The following is a 20,608-nucleotide window of genomic DNA, read 5'->3' on the forward strand; positions in this document are numbered from 1 at the left end:
AATAAGTGCATATTCTGATGAATATCAAGAGGACAAAAGCTCTCATTTGATCCCAGGGAGATAAGTTATAGACTTATGCTAGAAGTTTCCTGGACCCAGATAAGCATATAGAAAGAATGAAGAGGGCAGGGCAGAAGGAGTCACACAGATGAGCCATGTATGTGCAGGAGGAAGGTATTAAGTGTAGTATTTGGTGTAGTAAAAGGTATTGGGTGTAGTAAACTCTACGGGTTGTGTACATCCCTACAGCTTTTGATCTTAATTGACTGGGGAGAAGTCCAAGCTCAAATAAATTGTTTATACCTATAACTCTGATGCATAAGGAGACTTCTTGCCAGCCTGGACACTGTATACACTCAACTTGTAATTGCTGATCCAGAAAGAATGTACTCAAAAAGAGCTATCACAGGATACATAAAATACATCTCAAGAACAAATGGGGAAGGAATGTGAAAAACAGGGCACAAGAAACACCATAAAAAAATGTTTCCATCGAACAAATGGAATCTGTGACCAAATATATTGCCTTAAATGAAAACAATGAGTGATTGCGTGAGTTAAACAGTTGCATGAAGCAGAGATGTAAGTGCTTGGAAAAGAGTTGGTGAAACAACAGAATGAGATGGAACATAGCAAAAATCTTTTCTTATTATCACTGAACTGGGGAATCCCCTCAGAAATGTGACATAAAACTTAGAAGCTATAAATGGAAAACAGTAAAGACTGATGTGTTATCTATATAAAAGTAAAAAAAAAAGAAAAAAGAAATTGTACATGTCCAAGAAAAACCTTTCAAAAAGTCAAAAGAAAAATGACAAATGGTGGAAAAAAATTGTATTACATACAACAAACAATTTCTTTTTTTCTTTTTTTTTGAGACGGAATCTCACTCTGTCACCCAGGCTGGAGTGGAGTGGCACTATCTCAATTTCTTAACACTTAAAGAGTGCCAATAAGAGAAAAATTAGCAGTCTTTGAGGAAATGGGTAAAGTGTATGAAAACACAATTTAAAGAAAAAGAAATATGATTCCTAGGCACATGTGAATATGATTGCCCTTATGGTAAGGAATTATAAATTTAAAACATAAAGGGGTACATAAATAGAAGAGATATGTTCTAATATTCAATAATACAATAGAGAAAGTTAATAATTTATTACATTTCAAAATAGCTAGAAAAGAAGAATTGTAATGTTCTTAATACACAGAAAATATAAATGTTTGAGGTAATAGGTACCACGATTACCCTGATTTGATCATTACAAATTGCATGTAAGTATCAAAATATCACATGTGCCCCCAAAATATGTACAACCATTATATATTATAATATATAGTATATAATAATATATATAATATAGTTTTTTTCACTATAATGAGGATGCCATTTTTCACCTAGCTGTAGAAAAAGTAAATAACATTAATCACTATTATGGAGGGGCTAGGAAAATACCTAGTGTTACACAGCTGTTGCCTATGTGTGTATAAATATATACATTACATATATGTGCATGATAAATATGTACACACACATTACATATATGAGTATACACATTACGTATGTGTATATGTGTGTGTGTGTGTGTGTATATATAATTTATAAGGGGAGCATCACTTTGGCAGTATCTATCAAAATATACATGAAGGTGCCTCTTAATCTGACAATTCTATTCCTAGTAATATATCCTACTGACATACATGTACATTACAAAATAATGTGGGCAAAAACATGATAAATTTAAACTGTACTCTATCAGCAACTACATTAAGTGTAAATGATAAATATCTTAATTAAATGATAGAATTTGGGTAAAAATACAAGATTTAATTATATGTTGCCTATAACAATTACACTTCACATATAAAGAGGCAAATAGCTTAAATATAAAAGAATAGAAAAGTATATACCATGCTAACCCTAATTAAAAGAAAGGTGGTGTGCCTACGTTAATTTCAAAGTAGATTTTGGAGAAAAGAATATTACCAGGTATAAAGAGAGTCATTTCCTAATGATACAGAGGCCAGTTTCTTAAGAGGATATAACAATCATAACATTTGTACACCTTATAACAGAACTTCAAAATATAGGAAGCAAAACTAACTATTTTAAGAAGTAGACACTTATATTCAAATATTTTAACTCTCTCTTTTTAACAATTGATAAACCAAAACTCAATAAGTACATAGGACACTTGGACAATACTGTTACCAAATGAACCTAATTGTCAATTGCAGAACAGTCTGCCCAGCAACAACAGTGTATACATTCTTTTTAAGTGCATACACAGCATTTGCTAGGATAGATATACTGTGGGCCATAAAATAAGTCACAATAAATTTGAAGCTATGGAAGTTATACGAAACATGTTATCTGATACAATTGTATTAAACTGTGATAATACAGATAAAAATAACTGGGACATTCTCAATTATTTGAAAGCTATATAGCTTACTTCTAAATAATGGATGTTTTAAAGAAGAAATCAAAGGGAAATTATTTTTAAGTGAATGATACTGAAAATGCTTAGAGGGAAATTAACAGCATTAAAGGATTATATTAGAGGAGAAAGAAAGTATGAAAAATGACTTCAATTTCCACTATAAGAAACTAGGTAAAGAAGACAGATATCCTGGAATAGGCGAAAGAAAGGAGATAATCACTAAATCCTACTAATATTACTCACCAAATTTCTTTCAAATCTGTCTACTTTTTGCTATCCCCACTGCTACTAATGTATAATTTACTTTCTCACCGTTGGTTATGGCTAGTCAGTGGACCATGGTGGGTAAGAGTGGAGACTAGGGTGACCCCCACTATGATGTGCCCAGGACTAGGGGAGAAGATTGGGAAGAGGCAGGGCTGGGTCCTGAGATAGTGCTTGAAACTGGGAATGTCCCAGGCAAACCAGGATGGATGGTCATAGGTTTTGAAACCAGACCTTGGACTTGAATCCCTTTCTTATCACTTTTAAAGTAACAAGTGACTGATCCTCTTGTGGCTTGATTACCTCTCCTGGAAATGAGTATTATAATAGTACCTACCTTAAATAATTAATGTGAGAATCAGATGAGTTAATGGATGTGTGAAGTACTTAAAGCATATAGAGCACTGAATTTAAGTTGGCAGTGATGGCCTTGGTGATAGTGGTAGTTCTGGATGGAGATTTTTTTTTCTAAGTTCTAAGCATTGGCCTCATATGTCACTCTTTCCTTCTGGACTTACCTACATCAGATTTTCCTTCACATACACCAGAGTTGTCTTTCTAAACTCCAATATAAACTTACCAATTTTCTGCTTAAAATATTTCAGTGGCTCCTTAATACCCTTAGGGCAAAGCCCACAATTTATAATACCCAGCATTACTCATTTTCATGATTCTCATAATTCTTTCTTCCATACTTCACTGGTTTTTCTCTTCTTTAAGCCTTTGCATGTGCTGTTGCCTCAACTAGATTTTCTTTCCTGTGTCCTCCAGCTGTTTCTCCTGACTAAACAACTCCTGGCTCATTACCTTACTAACCTCAATTCCCAATTTCCCCAACCTCTCCTCCACACTTTCCCTATCAAAAGTAACTTAAGATGGCTTCCTGTGTGCTATATCTGAAGTGGTACTTATTATGTACATTATTCTAGTATATTGTGTTCTATATGTATTGTACTATATGACTAGGTTACTGATTTTTCATCAACCATCTTTGTGCTCATAATGGACAAAATATATGTGTAAGATACAATAGAGTAAGTTTTCCCAAACTCAGCACGTTCCTTGCCAGGATTACCCCACCTTCCCTTTACCCTCCTGTATCAGTGTGATTGGTTCCTCAAAACTTAGTTCATCTTGAGCACCTAATATATGAATATTATTCTGACATTCTCTTCCTTCCCTACCTAATGCACTTCAGTTAGTCATTTCTTCTTATCTTGTTAGCAGTTTTACTGCTTTTTCTCATAGCACTGAGACCACTGCATTGCAGTTCATTGATTTTCCATTCTAGCTTGCAACAATGTCAAGTCTGTAGGTTCTACTGTGGGCACTATGCTAGGTTGTGGGGCTACACTGATGAGCAAAACCAATTTAGTCTCTCTTCTCTTGATGCTTACAGCTAAGGAGAAATAAAAAAAGACATTAAATAATTAAATATAAAATTGAAAATTTGATAGTGGAGTGGAAAAGAACTGTATTTGACATTATGAAAGCATGTAATAGGGATTTGACCTTGAGAAGGTTACTCTCAAAATTGAAGATAAACTATATGAAGAGAGACAGGAAGCACATGTCAGGCAGAGGAAACTGCAAATGAAAAGGCCCACGTGTGATCGTGTCTCATGAAGTCATTGAAAGAAGGCTAGTCTGGCTGGAATAACATTTGAAGTGACCCTGGCTGCAGTAGAAACTCACAAGAGGGGAGCTGTTGGAGGCATGTAGATTGTTAGGGTAGCCCAGGTAAAAGAGATGAAGAATTGAGGTAGTTTGGCCTACAGTGATGATGATACTGGATATTTGAGATTTTTTTTAAAAGAAATATTGATTCTTACGTGGTGATAAATTAGATATTGGTGGCTATTACATTGAAAGACTAAGAAAACAGTTTTAGAAAACATAATTTGTAAGTTTCTGGTGTGCGTAACTGGATGGATTATTTCCTCTTCACTGTTGTATCTGTTCAGCACCTTGTTGACCCCACAGCACACATCAAGTAAATATTTGTTGAAAATGAATGAGCATTGTTGTATTTATGAAAACGTTATATTCAACTACAATATAAGTTACACGCATAGGAAATGCATTAATTAATGGAGTAAAGCATAATACTTTGTTATTTACTTTGCAATTTGAAAATACGTCAAATGGGATCTAGAATATAGTTGATCTTTGTAGTCTTTTAAAATAAAATTTGTGAAAGACGACCTTGTATAAATTGCAGTAATTTTGTGAGAAAAATGGTGATAAAATACTTCTAAATTCTACAGAACTCTTGATATTTTTCTTTTTATTAAGGTGATCCCCTGAGTTTGTTTTGTTTTCCACTCTGCAACACATTTTAGCTTTGTCGTAAGGAAATCACACTTTTTATCACTGACTGAAAAGAATCAGAAAGGGAATTTTGAAATACAGTTTTCTTCAGTTCTGAATGCCTTTGTTAATTATGCTGAATTACACACATGCACCCACACACACTCTTTATTGTTCAGAATGCTGTAATTGGAAATACAAACTGTTTGGGACCAGTATTGTACTTAAAGTAAGGAATTGAAACTTGTATAATATTTTTTTTCTAATACCTTATTTTATTCTTAAAGAATTTATAATTAATACTCTAATGGTTGAATAATATATCTTATAGCCACTTAACATTCAAAATGCTCATGTGTATGTGTTTTACAGATGTGTTCTACTCCCTCTACTGGGAATGAAGCCTCCCCAGCAAAGCCTATACCTGCTTGTTGATTCTGTTGATGAAGGGTGTAACATTACTGAAGGTGAACAAACGTCTACCAGCTTATCTGGGACTGTTGCAGAACTTTTAGCTGGTCACCATGAGTTCTTTCCACCATGGCTATTGCTTCTCTGTTCTGCCCGAAAGCAGAGTAAGGCTGTTACTAAAATGTTTACTGGTAAGCATACTGCCATCCTCAAATGCTTTTCATTAATGCACTAGTTTCTTAGAGGGAAAGGAATGTAGTTGAAAATCTGCATGTTGCATTTGCTCCTTCTATCAGCTATTCTCTACTGTGCCTTTTGAAATTTATATAAAAAAGCCTTAGCGTGTTTTTAAGATCATTTAAACATTACCTTTTTTTCAAGATTCTTTTCCTAAGTTCTTTAGTAAAGGTTAGGAGTATCTCATGCCATTATTTGCTGCTATACATCTTGGGGCTCTATTTATTATGCTGTTGTATCATGATCAGTTTAAACCTTTTTCTGATGTCAGATTACAGTCTATATAATATATAAAAGTACACTATCAGAGTTTCTGTTTTTATTTTTTTCTTTTCTCTTACTTTTTCTTACTTTTCTTTATTTACTACCATAATAAAGTTGTGGTTACTCCTATTAGATTATGTAACACACTCCTCTTTGTCTTGTGGGAAAAAAAAAAGGAGTGTAAAACAAGGACCTGTCACAGGATATATAGTGTAATTGGAGAGACATTAATTAAGTTAATGGTTAATTGGTCATATAACTTTTGAGTAGTTCTATACATTTTACAGTATGTTGAAATCTTACTAGTTTGTTAAAATAATTTTCTATAATCTGCTTTATTCCTTCTTTCAGGTTGTCCCTCTTCAATTCCCTTGCTACTAATGGCAGCACTTTTGGTTTCCACATATGGCATTCTTTTTTGTTGTTATTGATAAAAATGTAGTTGGTAAAAGTTTAGTAATTTAAATGACAATAGCTAACACTTATATAGCACTTAATATGTCAGGCGTAGGTAAAGTAGAAGCCCCTTTTGGCCTGTGTCACCATTCCTTTCTTTTCCTCATTAGAGAAAACCAGTATTATTAACTTATTTTATATGCTTTCAGCTCATATTTTATATTATGTATGTTTATAGTTTACATAAATGAAACACTGCATACGCCACCTTAGCTTTTACCACTCACTAGCCATGTGACTTTACACAATTTATATTCTCTGTGCCTCTGTTTCGTTATCTATAAAATGAGGATTTTAATATTACTTTTCTTATAGGATTTTTGTAAGGTTAAATGACAAATTACATATGAAGCACTTACGACAATGCCTAATACATAGTAAGTGCTTCAGAAATATATCGTTGCTATTATTATTTCTCTTTTTTTTAGCAAACATTATTTTTGAGCCATATTCATTATAAATGCGTTTCATTGGTTTTAATTGGTAGATAGTACTCCTTCCCATCAATAAACCTTCTATTATTTTTCCATTATCCTTTTCATGGACATTTACATCATTTTCAGTTTTTTGCTGTTACAAAAATGCTTCATGAACATATTTGTTCATGTATTCTTGTCCACGTGTACTGAAAGTTTATGTTATAAATATAGACTTGTAATTGTTGGATTATAGAGTATGTATATTTTGAACTCCAGTTAATTTTCTCTTTTTTTGAGATATTAATTATTTAAAATGTTGGGCTGTATATAAACATGACCACCTCTCTGTTCATGGTAGATGTGGAATTTTGAGGTAAAAATATAAGGATATTGCTAAAGGTATTAATACATATTGTCAAATTGCCTTCCAAAAGGATATACATCATTATATTCCTACCTGAAAATGTTGGGTGGTTTCATTTTACTTGCGCCAGTATTGAATTATGTCTTTTTTAAATTTGTCAATGTGATATGTGGAAAATACGCTATCATTTTTATTTGTACTTCTTGTTTACTGTTGAACCCTTTCTCCCTTATGCCTGTTTCATCAATTTGCCTTTTTTCCATGAAATTCTGCTATCTGACCTTTATGTTTTTATTGGGAAGTCAAAGTTATTTTCTTACTGATTTTCAGGGCTTTTATTTGATATTTTTTCAATTCCTTGCAACTGTTTTCTTCAGCTTTTTAAAATTGTAATGATTATTTTGAAGTATATTATACGTAAACTAATGTATTGTCCTTTACTACTCTGTATTCTTACTTTACCTTTAATGATTTTGCCCGTATAGAATATTTTTTACTAAAAGATATGAAATAAAGCTCTAACTTAAATAATTTGTAAAACCATAAATTTTCTCAGCAATTTATTGACTTCCTTTACAATTACTTGGTGATATTTTTTTCATCATACATTAAGTTTGGGTGTGTGTACATATAGATATGTCTGTGTGCTATTACTGTATTTCTAAACTATTCATCTGCTCTTCTAAACTATCTCAGCATCATTTTGCAAATAAAATATTGGCTTAATGTTTGTAATTTTCTTGTACAATTACTTCCCAGCCCTCTTTGCCATCAATATTATTATTTTAAATTATATATTTTTACCTGTATTCCTCTAGGTTGTAATATCATATTTTAAATTATAACTGTCAGTAATATAAGCCAAAAAATTAAGATTTTGATAAAATTGCAATTTAAATAAGAAGTAATTTGCTGTTTAAAATATGCTTTCTTTCTACTCATAAACATAGCATATCTGTGCATTTATTCAAGTTTCTCCTTAGATTTTCCAGTTTTCCTTCTATGTGTCCTACACATATCTTTCTGGTTTTTGCTTATGCTTTAAGTTGAAATGTATGAGTTTCAAGTTGTATGCATTTGAAATTATCATCATAGCCCTAAGATCTTTACTGTGTCTAAATTGGCTTCATCTACTCATATCTGAGGATTAAGCCTTTGGAAAGAGAGTTTTTACAACGTTTCTGATGTATTCACCATACTGATCATTAGCATTTTCATTAATGGCTTCAGATTAATCTAGTGAAAATCACTTTGGCACTAAGCAGAATTTTGACTACAACTAGGGTATCATCGTAGGCTGATAGTTGTTAGGCCTTGTAATGGGACTTAAAGAAATAACAGCCTATTTCAAAACATTTTGTGCACAAAAAATTAACCTTCCAATATTTTTTAAAGGTTATTTATGTATTTATTTTATCTGATTATAAGAGTAATACAGGCTCCATTTAGAACATATTTTAAATGACAACATACACAAATATTACACCAGAGGTAAAATAATAATTAAGCATTCTTAACACGTTGTATTAAATTCTGTATATGTTTCCCTTCCTAGTTGAGATCATGCTATATATCAATTTGATTTTCTGCTTTTTAAATTTAACATTGACAGACCTTTCAGTGTCACCATATTGTCTTTTTAATGACTATTTAATGCCTACATATTTTATTTGTATATTAATATGCTGGCATTTGCTTAAATTTCTTGTTAGGTTTTATTTTCATATTGCTTATCCTCACAGGTTCTTCATGATAATAAGTAATTTCAGTAAGCATCAATTTATAAATATTGGCACAGGTCTTCTTTTTCACTCTGTTTTCACCAATACTACGTGATGCCATACCCTGACAAATAATTGAAGCAAGAATAGAAAATAATAGAAATATTTCAAGTAAGAATAGAAAAGTTCAAGTAAGAATGAAATAGAAAAATACTTCTATTCAAGTAAGAATAGAAAAGCAATAGGGAGGTAGGTGGTCCATCATTTCAGTAAGTCATGTTTTTATTCCCCTAGAAGGTTTGATTATTTTTCAACCCTATCTTATGTTTAAAAGTGCTTTGGTAGCAATATATTGTGTGTGTTCATAATAGGAGGATTACATGTGTATTAGTCAGAAGTTATAATTTTAAAAAGTAATTATTTTCAGTACCTTAATTCAAGATATTTAAGTTGTTGATTAATAGATATTCTTAATTCTGTTTTAATGAACAGATAATTATTATTGATAATGAACATAATTTCTTCTGTCTAAATTTCATATTATTAAGTATTTAGATTGGGGGAGATTTATTCTCTAAATTATAAATTCTTTGTAAGTTTTCTTTATGAAATTCTATACTTTCTTATAGAATTAATCCTATGTCCCTACTCCCTCCTCTTTATTCCCCTATCAAACACTTGAGTTTTCTTTCACAGCTTTCTATTCTTGTTCCTATCTTAATGAAAAGAGCAAACTTGAAGTCAAACAAAACAATCAAAATTCTGATTTATCACTTTCTAGCTGTGTTACTGTGAGCAATTTATTTAGCCTTTCTGAGCTTTAGGTTCCTCATTTTTTTAAATAGAAATATTTATCTCACAGGCTTAACAGACAAGGAAGTTTATATAATGAGTACTTAAAGTGCTGCGTTAGAAATAGTTGACTCTCAGTAAAGGTTGCTCTCTTTTATTCTTTTCTGTAGAACCATTCCTGTTACTGTGGAGTTTCCGTCTTAATAATCTCAAGTTCCAATCATGACATCTTAGTTAATTAGATTTAAATTTTAGATATTTATTCATAATGTTTTATATGATCTTTCATGTAAATAAGTAATGTAATATAAAGTATTACATTAATGTAAAGTATTACATAACTTCAGAAACTTTAAAACACTATATAATGTAAGATAATATTATTTCTTAAGTAACTTATTTTATTAGCAATGTACTAGGTATTTCCCTTATCTAACTTAAATTTTTAAGTGAATTGATAAAGCCAGAAACAAATGGACACACAGAAAAAGATTTGGAGGCAAATCATCTCACATCATTGGTAAATGTAGATTGCTGTAAATTTCTAGGTATGTTTTTAAACCCTCCTTTGGTGAGGAGTGACTTTTTCATAATTGAAATTTATCTTCTGAAATTATTTCTGTTAAGGATTTAATAATCAATTGTGCATGTATACATATATATGTAAAATTAGATTCTATTTTTATATAGATTTAGGGCTATATAAATCTATATACAAAAGACTGTATTAGGACAACTTTGTTATTCATATTTCATTCTTGGTAGGTTGTTTTTTTCAATAACTGTCCATTTTATCTACATACTTAAAGCTTAGTATTACAAAATTGAATTCATCAACTTTTTCTCCAGACCTATTATTTGTCCTTCAGTGGTCTCTTTTTCACTCCTGTTGGCAGAACCACAAGTTAATGTCAGCTTCAACTCCTCCTTCTCTCTTTAATTCTCCACATTCACCAAATACTATAGAATCTAGCTCTGATTAAAAATTCCTAAGTCCATCATGTTATTTTTGCTGCTGCTGCTACAACTGCTGCCACCACCATGGGTGTTCAGGCTCATAGTGATTTTCATCTAGAGTTTATCACCGCCTCTTTAAAACAGGTTTTTCCTTTAGTCTTGACTTGCTCCAGTTCTTCTTTAGATGTTAGAATATTCCTTCAAAATGCAAATCTGGTCATGTTAGAGACTTGGTAAGTTCATTCACTCAGCAGTTTTTTGTTCTCTAAGATGGATACACAATTATCTAATAAATTCATATCTGTACAGCATAATGTCATCTCCCTTTAGACAGGGAAATTATGGCTTCCTTTAAAGAATTTAAAATGAGTTTAAAATAGCTACAGCTAGCATATTTTTAGGTTGGTTTAAGTTTTATTATTTATTTTACAGTGCTGAAGTTTTTTTTACCATAATTTGGCCAAAAGGTTGGATCTTAATTGGTTCAAGCTATTTATTGATGGTCTGAGATTTAGTTATTTTAATTTGATAAAATATACAGTAATGTAGTTTAAAGGCAATGACTAGATATTCTAATTGGATGTAAATACTCAGTTACATAATTAAGGCTAGTGTACATTCAAGTGTATAGGTGAAAATATAAATTATTTATATGGAAAAGATTTCATAAAAAGAAACCTTACTTGTTATATCCCCTGCAACTTTTTTTCCTAATCACTTGGGAGTTCAGATAATGTTAACTGGGTACTTTTATGGTTATGTAAGACTGTCTGCGTCTTAATTAGTATCTATTACAATGGAGTTGAGAGAGGCACCAAGCTACTAAAGGAATAAGTAGTTTGATTTGTAGGTAGGAAAATGAAATTTTTCTGCCATCAGTGTGCTTTTACAGAAAGAAAAGAAAACTGTTTGCATACTAATAGATATTGATCTGCTTATTAGTATTAATTTATTAATTGATTTATTTGTTTATTATATGTTGAAGACGTTATCTTTGAAGATATGGCAACTTCTATAATCCTTTTCAACTGACGACATCCACTTTTTTATCTCTTCTTTAGGTTTTCGAAAAATAAGTTTAGATGACCTTCGGAAGGCATATATTGTCAAGGATGTTCAGCAGTACATTCTTCATCGTTTAGATCAAGAAGAAGCTTTGCGACAACACCTCACAAAAGAAACTGCAGAGATGTTAAATCAACTGCACATTAAAAGCAGCGGATGCTTTCTTTACCTAGAACGAGTTTTAGATGGAGTTGTAGAAAATTTTATTATGTTAAGAGAAATTCGTGACATCCCAGGAACTCTAAATGGCTTATATCTCTGGCTATGCCAAAGACTTTTTGTAAGAAAACAATTTGCAAAGGTTCAGCCTATTTTGAATGTGATTCTTGCAGCCTGCCGACCTTTGACCATAACGGAATTATATCATGCAGTATGGACCAAAAACATGTCGTTAACTTTGGAAGATTTTCAACGCAAGTTAGATGTCCTCTCCAAACTTCTTGTTGATGGACTAGGAAATACAAAAATACTGTTTCACTATAGTTTTGCAGAGTGGCTTCTGGATGTGAAACACTGTACTCAGAAGTATTTATGTAATGCAGCAGAAGGACACAGAATGTTGGCCATGAGTTATACCTGTCAAGCCAAGAATTTAACACCACTGGAAGCACAAGAATTTGCCTTGCACTTAATTAACTCAAACTTACAATTAGAGACAGCAGAGTTAGCTCTGTGGATGATATGGAACGGTACACCTGTTAGAGATTCCCTTTCTACTTTAATACCCAAGGAACAAGAAGTACTGCAGCTGTTGGTTAAAGCTGGGGCTCATGTCAACAGTGAAGATGATCGCACATCATGCATAGTTCGACAAGCCTTAGAAAGAGAGGATTCCATTCGGACATTATTAGATAATGGAGCTTCAGTAAATCAGTGTGATTCAAATGGGAGAACATTATTGGCTAATGCCGCATATAGTGGCAGTCTTGATGTAGTCAATTTACTTGTCTCTAGGGGAGCAAATTTAGAGATAGAAGATGCTCATGGACATACACCACTCACCCTAGCGGCTAGACAAGGACATACTAAGGTGGTTAATTGTTTGATTGGGTGTGGAGCAAATATTAATCATACTGATCAAGATGGTTGGACAGCATTAAGATCTGCTGCTTGGGGTGGCCATACTGAGGTAGTTTCTGCACTACTTTATGCTGGCGTAAAAGTGGATTGTGCAGATGCTGATAGCCGAACAGCTTTGAGAGCAGCAGCATGGGGAGGACATGAGGATATTGTACTGAATTTGCTACAACATGGTGCTGAAGTGAACAAAGCTGATAATGAAGGTAGAACTGCTTTGATAGCAGCAGCATACATGGGACACAGGGAGATTGTGGAACACCTCCTGGACCATGGAGCAGAAGTAAATCATGAGGACGTTGATGGCAGGACTGCACTCTCTGTAGCTGCACTTTGTGTGCCTGCAAGTAAAGGACACGCATCAGTTGTTAGCCTTTTAATCGATCGAGGTGCTGAAGTAGATCATTGTGATAAAGATGGCATGACTCCACTGCTGGTAGCTGCCTATGAAGGACATGTTGATGTGGTTGACTTACTTCTAGAAGGGGGAGCAGATGTAGATCACACAGATAACAATGGTCGTACACCCCTCTTAGCAGCAGCTTCTATGGGTCATGCATCAGTTGTAAATACACTTTTGTTTTGGGGTGCAGCTGTGGATAGTATTGATAGTGAAGGTAGGACAGTCCTCAGTATAGCTTCAGCACAAGGAAATGTTGAGGTGGTACGTACTCTACTGGATAGAGGGTTAGATGAAAATCACAGAGATGATGCTGGATGGACACCTTTGCACATGGCAGCTTTCGAAGGGCACAGATTAATATGTGAAGCACTTATTGAACAAGGTGCTAGAACAAACGAGATTGACAATGATGGACGAATCCCTTTCATATTAGCTTCACAAGAGGGTCATTATGATTGTGTTCAAGTATTATTGGAAAACAAATCTAACATTGATCAAAGAGGTTATGATGGAAGAAACGCACTGCGAGTTGCTGCATTAGAAGGGCACAGGGACATTGTTGAATTGCTTTTTAGCCATGGAGCTGATGTTAACTGCAAAGATGCTGATGGTAGGCCCACACTTTATATCTTGGCTTTAGAAAATCAACTTACAATGGCCGAATATTTTTTAGAAAATGGTGCAAACGTAGAAGCAAGTGATGCTGAAGGAAGGACAGCACTTCATGTCTCTTGCTGGCAAGGCCATATGGAAATGGTGCAGGTTCTGATAGCATACCATGCTGATGTCAATGCTGCAGACAATGAAAAGCGCTCTGCTTTGCAGTCTGCAGCCTGGCAGGGCCATGTAAAAGTGGTTCAGCTTCTAATTGAGCATGGTGCTATAGTTGACCATACATGCAACCAAGGTGCAACTGCACTCTGTATTGCAGCCCAGGAAGGGCACATTGATGTTGTGCAGGTCTTATTAGAGCATGGTGCTGATCCAAACCATGCTGATCAATTTGGACGCACTGCTATGCGTGTTGCAGCCAAAAATGGACATTCTCAAATAATTAAATTATTAGAAAAATACGGTGCATCTAGTTTGAATGGCTGTTCCCCATCACCTGTTCACACAATGGAGCAAAAACCTCTGCAGTCAGTGTCTTCAAAAATGCAGTCATTAACAATTAAATCAAATAGCTCTGGTAGTACTGGTGGAGGGGATATGCAGCCTTCGTTACGTGGTTTACCTAATGGGCCAGCTCATGCATTTAGTTCTCCTTCAGAATCTCCAGATTCTACAGTTGACCGGCAGAAGTCATCACTGTCAAATAATTCCCTAAAAAGCTCAAAAAATTCATCTTTGAGAACTACTTCATCTACAGCAACAGCTCAAACAGTGCCAATTGATAGCTTTCACAACTTGTCATTTACAGAACAAATTCAGCAGCATTCATTGCCACGCAGTAGAAGTCGACAGTCAATTGTTTCCCCATCTTCCACAACACAGTCCTTAGGACAGAGTCATAATTCACCAAGTAGTGAATTTGAGTGGAGTCAAGTAAAGCCCAGTTTGAAGTCAACTAAAGCAAATAAAGGGGGGAAATCAGAAAATTCTGCCAAGTCTGGATCAGCTGGGAAAAAAGCGAAACAAAGTAATTCTTCACAGCCAAAGGTTTTAGAATATGAAATGACTCAGTTTGATAAAAGAGGACCTATAGCCAAATCCGGGACTGCTGCACCACCTAAACAAATGCCAGCAGAATCTCAGTGCAAAATTACGATACCGTCAGCTCAGCAGGAAATTGGTCGATCTCAACAGCAGTTTCTTATTCACCAACAAAGTGGGGAACAGAAGAAGAGAAATGGAATAATGACAAATCCAAATTACCATCTTCAGAGCAACCAGGTTTTTCTTGGTAGGGTTTCAGTCCCACGAACAATGCAAGATAGAGGGCATCAGGAAGTGTTGGAGGGATACCCTTCCTCAGAGACAGAATTAAGCCTTAAACAAGCTCTGAAGCTTCAGATTGAAGGTTCTGACCCTAGCTTCAACTATAAAAAGGAAACACCATTATAGAAGGTAATATTTTGTCAACATAAAGAGTAAAAAACAAAAGTATAGTTCCCTCTACTTGGAATGCTCTTTTCCCCGATCACAAGGCCAATTCCCTCAGTTAATCTCTACTCGGATGTCATCTGGGCCAGACCTTCCTCATCACCCCTTTACATCAGAATTCTCCTGCCTGTAGCAGTCCTTTCCCCCTTTCCTGCATTATGTTATCCAAAGCACGCACTATTTAAAATACTTGAGATGTTTTGTTTATTATATTTATTTTTCTCCTCTGTACTAAAAATACAACCTGTGTGAGGTTAGGGATTTTTATCTGTTCACTACCGTATTTCATGTACTTGGAATAGTACTTGGACCTATGGTAGTTTCCCAGTAAAAATTTGTTGAATAAGTGAACAAACGAATGAATGAATGAATATACTACTTATAGATCCCATATTAAGAATTCTTTCCTATTCAGTTATTTCCTCCTTTTAAAAGAATTTTGATGGTGGCAGAGGGAGGGGCTGTTTCACACTCATCTTTCTGGTTTGAGTACAACAATGTCTGTAGCACTTAGTAGATAGTAAATATTAATTTCATTCCTTTTCACCCAGAAAGAAGTAAAAAACTTAGTAGAAGGTATTTTTTATGATCTCTTGATAATCTTCCAAGTAATGTTTTCACACATAAGGCATAGATGTGAAGAATGGTAAATGGATGTTTTTGCAATATTGATATTTAAGGAACTTTATACCTAGATAAAATAGTCATATTTATTAAATAAAAATATTTTTTTCCTCCCCATGACAAAGGATGCTTCGTTAATAATACAGGGGACGTTAGTAGGAAAATAGATATGAAAGTTTTATATTTTAGATGCTTTTTCAGAAGCACATTTCCTATGTTGGAGATAAATCTGAAGATTTTATTAGGGATCTTTCCTAGCTTACACTGCAGCTATATTTATCCCACTTTGCTTAATGACTTTTCTTCCTCTAACAAAATTATAGTCTTTCCTTTTTGCTGCTTCTGTCTTTGTAAATATATTTTAGGAATATAATAGGTGAAATACTATTAAAGATAAATTCCCCATGTCTTCTAATAATAAACAGCCTTCAGTGTGAATCTAGGGGTGACGAGTCAAATGTCATTCAAAAATAATTTGAATAAAGTAGTTAATTCAGTCCCCAAATGCAATTCGTTTTTAAAATAATTAGTTCTGATGGTGCATCGTTTCAACTTTCATGATATCTGTTGTAAAGGCAAAGTATAAATACATATTAAAAATGAAACACCTGAATTAAGGTAAACATTTTGTGGAATTTAAAAAGTGCCTTGTAAGTTAAATAATAGTTAAGTCTGCTGTGCGCTTTGCATGGTCAATATATAGATAAAGATAACTAGAGGTAAATGTATTATATAAAGTTTTAAAATGATATGTAGCTTTATAATACAATGTAGAAATTAATTATTTTTTTTTTAACTTTTACATTAGTTTCCTATTCTGTGAAACAGAAGACATTGTGATGGAGTGGTTCTTCAGCTACTGGATGAAAACATGCCTGTTGATTTGCTGGAAAAAAAGAAAAAAATGAAGAATGTGATCTCTGCAGTACAGTTACCTTAATTACTGTAATGTGCCTAAATAGTAAGGCTGCCTTCTCAATGTAACCCTCTGTGCTTAAAAAATTTCATTTTGTGTGCTTTGTATTCACTACACAGGAATAAGCACTTTTTTAAAATGCAGATACATACTGCAGTTCCCTGATAAAAGCTGAAAAGAAAAATTGAGTATTTTAAGTTAAGGATTTGATTTAAAAATGTGCATGTGCCATGATCAAATATATATGAAAAGGCAGTGTTCCTTGTATTTATTTTTGTTTTTGTTTTTGTTTTTGTGGCAAAAGAAACTTAAACATACTGTTTTAGTCACATTGCATTGTAGTGTATGGCCTGTTTCTTGTATCTTTAAAAATGTTACTCAATAAAACAAATCTTGCAACTGTTCTATGTTCACTACACCTTCAGCATTGGATAAAAATCAGTTTCTATATAAATATCACATTGAAATGAAAAATGATTTCTTGGCAGATTAAAAAAATATTTTGTAGTAGTTTAGGGAGCTGCTTTAAGTAGTTTAAATCTGGATTTTCCCAGTAGAATTCTTCTCATCTGTGGCTAAACATGTCAGAACAAACAACCAACCAGTCTGTAGGCAGAACAAAGTCCTATTTCATCCACTGGGATACAATTTCACCTTCCATTCACTTTGTCATTCCACCTCTAAGAAGACAGACTATCATTCCTGAGGCATGAAAATTCTCAGGGACAAAGCCATGCCTCAGTCGCATGTGTGTGCAGAGAGAAATGCACCTGTCTATCTAAGGGTAGATTTTTGATCCCTGAATAATTCATTGACTAAACTGACCTCTTCCTCCTGGCTAAATAAATTAATTTTGCTGGCTTCTCTCTCAGCTGTTTCTATTTTGTAAATTGCTGCATGACCAAAATAGCCCCACTCAAAATCAATTGGATTAATTTTAATGGTTTGGTTGGATGAGTGAGTATTCTTGATGAATATAAAATGTGCTGTCCTTCACAGATGACACCGCTCACCTGTCAATCATAGCACGTGTACTTTTTATTGTGACTTAATAGTGATGGATTTGCACTTTTCTATCCTCATACTCTTTCCTGTTTTCTTCTTTGTACATTTGCATGCAGGAGGGCTGGATGCCAGGGTTAAGAGAGAAATTCATGACAAGCAAGGTAAAATAGGTTCAAATGAGCATGTGACCCACAGCCTTAGTCTCCTTACTCTTAAATCAGTGGAGCTATAGCTTAGATGGGTGGTTTATATGTCTGGAAAAGTAGTCATAACAGTTCAGAAGCCAAGGTTGTGAATTTGATCTTAGAATGGGCCTGTTAATCTTATAGAACCCAGAAATTCTGTTCTTTTCATGTACTGTTGATAAGGAGGAATGAGGAAAGAGAATGTGGAGATTCAGCACAAAACCATTGCTACTTCTAGAACAAAATCTTTAGAATATGTCCTAGTAACAAAGGTCAGTAATGTCATCTTCATATATGAAGGACACATGTGATACATTGTTCGTGGAAATAGAAATGTGTTATTATGATAAATGTTTCACTTGAATCTTATTGTAAGGCTTTTCTTGCTTTTATTTTTTAAGTCAGCAAAACTCATTTTGTCTATGAGTCATAGTGAGGACTATGAGATAAGATGATAAGTTCAATTGATATTAAGGTGACACGGCAATATTAATAACTCAAATGTGAATGTTTCAAGTATTGAATTCTTGTCCCTATGGGACATTTATTAAATACACTTAATAGGACTCTTGCAAAGTAGCCTTAAAAGTGTTAATGAGTCTATTAATAAATATGAACACATACTATTATTAGAACCAACTTTACTCATAAATACAGTACATTTACATTACTGTAGAGGATGAAGCTCTAATTTCTATTACATGTATTTTTCTTTAGAAAGAGAACCCTGAAAGCTGCCAGTTTTTCTATTAACTTTGAATTATTGAAATTGTATTTATTTAATTTTATTGTTTTTACAAAATTGCACCTTGTGTCCAAAGGGCAAAGATATGACATTGCATAAGGGATTTATGTTTTTCAAAGAGCTAAATGTTTTCATATCCATACTATATACACTTGAAGCAGTTGGTAGGAAGAGAACCTATTGGAAAAATACGATTTTCAAAAGTGAGTATTCCTCGGGATGTTTTTATATAAATTATGTTTTAGAATAGAACATAAATGACTTTGAGTTAGGATAAGGATGATAGGATGGGTGCTGGAGATGCCCTGCTTTGCTTATTTGTTTCTGTGGGGGATTTAATACTATAAATGAAAATGGCTTCTGCTCTATTAAAAAGTAAAAATTGTCCTCCAAATATAAAACTCCTTAATAGATATTTTTGAAATTAGAATCTTTAAATTTTATAAATCAGCTGTTGCCACTACACAACTATGATGGCATGTGCTTATAACATTTTTATAACATTCCGTCTGTGTCTATTCCCTAAATATCATGAGTTTATAATAAGGAAAGTGATAAAAATACAGTAATGAAATAAAAATCTGAATGTTTCTAGGAAAGGTTTTGGAAGGAAAAATGACCTGAAATCAGTGTGTACTGCGAAGTACAGCGAATATTTTTTGTTCTTTGTCTTCACCCTCACCCTCACTGGAATTCTCACCAAAAAATAGTTTGATACTTAAAAAAAAGAAGTAAATACTTTTCTCAATATTGTTTTGGCTATGCAAATATTTGTTTTGCTTAATGTCCTCCATTTACACTTCTCAGCAAATGTAGTTGCAAACAAATGCTTTCTTTTTATTTTTCCTTTGGTTTGGGGTATGTAAATAGCCTAAAGTGTACATTGAATTTCACATTGTAAAAGTTTTATTTTATCCCTTGTATGATATTACTCAAAAAAATCCCTATGTATATGAAAGTGCATAATAAATATATTTGCTTTACAGAGAAAATCTTGTTTTAATTTTGTCCTTGAACCAGTAGAACATGCATGATATGCATAGAGTATAAACAACTATTGTTTTAAGTTATTATCTTAAATACATCCTGAGCAAATGAATTTGGAACCATTTTGCAAAGAAGAAAGTGAAATGTAACACTGTCCAAAGGAAGGTAGAAAAACAAAAAGATCTAGTGTTTGTCTTCCTAAGCCTTCTTAAGGACTTAATGTTCTTTCCCCCCGCCCCCTACGACTGATTATATACTACATCACACCATGTCAGGTTTTGTGCCTCTGAGAATTGCAGTAATCCAATAAATTTTGTACGTGTGTGCTCCTTGATCATCAGAATATTATGGCCATCTTATGGTGGATATTTTGGGAATTTGTTGCAAACATGGTCATTCATTTTCTAAATAAAATTTGTGTTTCTTCACTCAGTAAACTTGAGTCACTTCTTCATGACCTCTTTCCCCTACCAGAACACAGCATACACACACTGTATGTATACACACACACAAATGGCTTTTTGAATCTGTGGGTTCCACATCCCTGGATGCAACCAATCTCAGATAAAATATTCGGAAAAAAAAAATTCTAAAGTTCTGAAAAACAAATTTGCTGTGTGCTAAATACTACCTTGAGTCCACCTGAATGAAGTGATGTGTAGGCATTGTGTTAGGTATTGTAAGTAATCTAGAGATGATCTAAAGCATACAGGAGCATATGCGTAGATTATATATAAACGCTGTGCCATTTCATATAAGGGACAGGCGTGTCTGAGGATTTTGGTATCCAACAGGAGTCCTGGAAACAATCTCTCCATGTTTACTGATGAATGACTATCCTATTACTTCAAAGAGAGGTTTC

General features: G+C 33.6%; 1 protein-coding gene across 1 annotated transcript in view; it reads left to right on the plus strand.

Moving 5' to 3' along the window:
• LOC105486117 (ankyrin repeat domain containing 50) overlaps positions 1-20,174 on the plus strand; it is a 43,945-nt gene extending 23,771 nt beyond the window's left edge. The window contains exons 2-4 of the mRNA XM_071093074.1: positions 5,388-5,617; positions 11,698-15,248; positions 16,717-20,174. Of these exons, the coding sequence (XP_070949175.1) occupies positions 5,388-5,617; positions 11,698-15,245 (3,778 nt within the window). The 3' untranslated portion in view covers positions 15,246-15,248; positions 16,717-20,174. The remainder of the gene's footprint in view (positions 1-5,387; positions 5,618-11,697; positions 15,249-16,716) is intronic.
• Positions 20,175-20,608: the final 434 nt, after the last annotated feature.

Source organism: Macaca nemestrina, chromosome 3, assembly GCF_043159975.1.
Source record: "Macaca nemestrina isolate mMacNem1 chromosome 3, mMacNem.hap1, whole genome shotgun sequence".
NCBI classification, from domain to species: Eukaryota; Metazoa; Chordata; class Mammalia; order Primates; family Cercopithecidae; genus Macaca; species Macaca nemestrina.